The sequence below is a fragment of the Octopus bimaculoides genome, chromosome 14 (genome assembly GCF_001194135.2).
Source record: "Octopus bimaculoides isolate UCB-OBI-ISO-001 chromosome 14, ASM119413v2, whole genome shotgun sequence".
Taxonomy (NCBI): Eukaryota; Metazoa; Mollusca; class Cephalopoda; order Octopoda; family Octopodidae; genus Octopus; species Octopus bimaculoides.
In genome coordinates this window covers 14262525-14264842 of record NC_068994.1, presented here as the reverse complement: position 1 = coordinate 14264842, position 2318 = coordinate 14262525, and the positions used below count along the sequence as shown (strand labels likewise).

The 2318-nt window shown below is 37.1% G+C and overlaps 1 protein-coding gene across 1 annotated transcript in view; it reads left to right on the top strand.

Moving 5' to 3' along the window:
- Window positions 1-2318, top strand: part of LOC106881571 (protein unc-79 homolog) — a 43132-nt gene that overhangs the window by 36152 nt on the left and 4662 nt on the right. Inside the window, exons 21-22 of the mRNA XM_052973023.1 lie at window positions 1059-1109; window positions 1328-1338. Of these exons, the coding sequence (XP_052828983.1) occupies window positions 1059-1109; window positions 1328-1338 (62 nt within the window). The remainder of the gene's footprint in view (window positions 1-1058; window positions 1110-1327; window positions 1339-2318) is intronic.

Genomic DNA, 2318 nt, shown 5'->3' with positions numbered 1-2318 from the left:
ACATTTAGCAACCTTTCATAGTGACTCTTCCAAGCCACTTTCTTTGTAGAATCACTTTGTAGAATGCAAGTGAGTCATCATCCATGTGATCAGACTTCTCTCCCTACAACATAATTTTCTCTGATACACTGTCTTACAATCTGAAACACTTCAAACCTTTAGTCCTCAGAATATTGGCAAAACATTGCCAGAACATTGGCAAATTTCTTCCTTTCTGCTTTTTCCTTGGCTAAGTATACCTGTCTCTTAGCTACCTGATATAGTTCTCTGCTACCACCACCCTTTCAGTCCTTCTAGGCCTATTTTTCATTCTAATGACCCTGTCAACTACTCTATTTCCCCTTGGTGTGGTTTGGACTTTGCACTAGCCACAAATTTGGTCTTGGCTCTCAGGAAGTTGTCTCATTGGAACTTCTATGTATCCTCTATGTTACATGTCTGTAACTCCTCCTCCTTGTTCAATGCTTCAATTAGAGCCTCTGTAAATCTCTGACAGTTCAAAGGATCTCTAAGTTTCCAAATCCTTCTTTCCCAGATTTGTCTGCTTCTTGGAATCCTTCTAGCCTATCGCTAATGATAAACTTATACTGTGGTGTACATTCTTCACCAAGGAAGATCTTTGCATTTATGAGCAACCATATATCTCACTTTCTGGTGAGAATGTAGTGAATCTGGCTAGTGTGGCCACCAGATTGATAGGTTATCAGTTGACTGGCAGGTTTCCCGAAGTTGGTGTTGCAGATCATTAGGTTATTTGCATCACAGAACCCCAATAGCCTTGTTCCCTCCTTGTTACAGGAACATATTTCACGGACATCATGTCCACTATGGAAGACATCCAGATGCTGCCCAACATGCCCATTGAAGTCATCAGCCATGAAGACAAGGTCACTGTCATTTGTCTTTGTGGTAGTCTGCAAAAGAATATCATAAAAACGATGCCTTTATTCATTTGGTAGACCCCCCCCCCTTATATATGTTATGTACCATATATTTATATTATGTATGCTGTTTAGTAATTTTGTCTCAATTAACTTTGGCATTTTCTTTTGTTGCAGACATCAGTGCTACATATGTCCTCCTTATTCCATGCTTTTATTTTATGTCAAGTAAGTATGTGGAAATATTTTGGATAAGTTATTAATGCAATTTATTGCTGATCGTAAATGAAATGTTTTAAAAACAAAAAAATGAGTTGCTGTTGTTGTTTGGCCTCAGATCAAAGTTATTCCAATCATGACCATATCATCCATTCAGATCTGTCTCATTCTTCTTGTGGGCATTGAGTATCCTCTTATTTACTTTTTTCATTTTTTTATTGGTTCAGTTTGAAGCAAGGTACTGTGCCCATAGCCATTGCAGGCCCTCTGTATGACCGTGGTTAATGTTTTGCTTGAAAAGTTATAAGCTGACAACTGCCAAAACTGACTTTCAGGAGAAGCAGAAATGGGAATAGTGGTTAATGTGTGTGTGTGTGTTGAGAACATGTAAAATGAGAAGAGGAAATATGGATGAGTCAGATGTTCTTGAGAGGAAGTGATACGAGTCCAGCTGGCTTTGAGGAGCAGAAGCCTCAGTTGTTATAGTGACAAAAAGGCAATGAGAGAGAAGAGATGTCGGCGAGTTAGATGTTTAGTTTGTTGGTAAGAATCTTCATGCCAGTCAGTTGAGAGCTACATTATCCAGTGAGCCCCTTCTTTTTTCAAGATGGTAGGGAATAATAAAGGAAATATGGCTGCTATATTTTAGCAGTTTGTGTGACATCTTGTTGGCATATCATTGCTGTTCTTATGGCTGTAGTAGGTACAGTCAGACAAACCCATCAGAGGGAAAGGTTAACTAATCAACAAATACATGGAACACATATAATTTCAATCTATTATTATTGTGTAATTAAGTTGATGAGCTGGCAGAATCATTAGCACACTGGACAAATGCTTAGCGGCAATTTATCCATCTGTATGTTCGGAGTTCAAATTCTACCAAGGTCAACTTCACCTTGCATCCTTTCAAGCTCGATGAAATAAGTACCAGTTGAGTACTGGGGTCAATATAATCAACATATATAGGACCCCTTAATCGGGGCTTGTAAACGATTTCGACCCCACATAGAGGCAGTTATTGATGCTTATGGTGATTTTTATGGAATGAAATTATTAAACTGATAATTTAGCTTTATGTTTATGTTATTTTTATAAAAATACAGTTTTTTTCTCTTATTATATAAGCTTTTTTTAAAACCATAAATCTCTCCTCAAATACTGTCCATACCCTGTATATGTATATATATATATATATATATATATATATATATATAT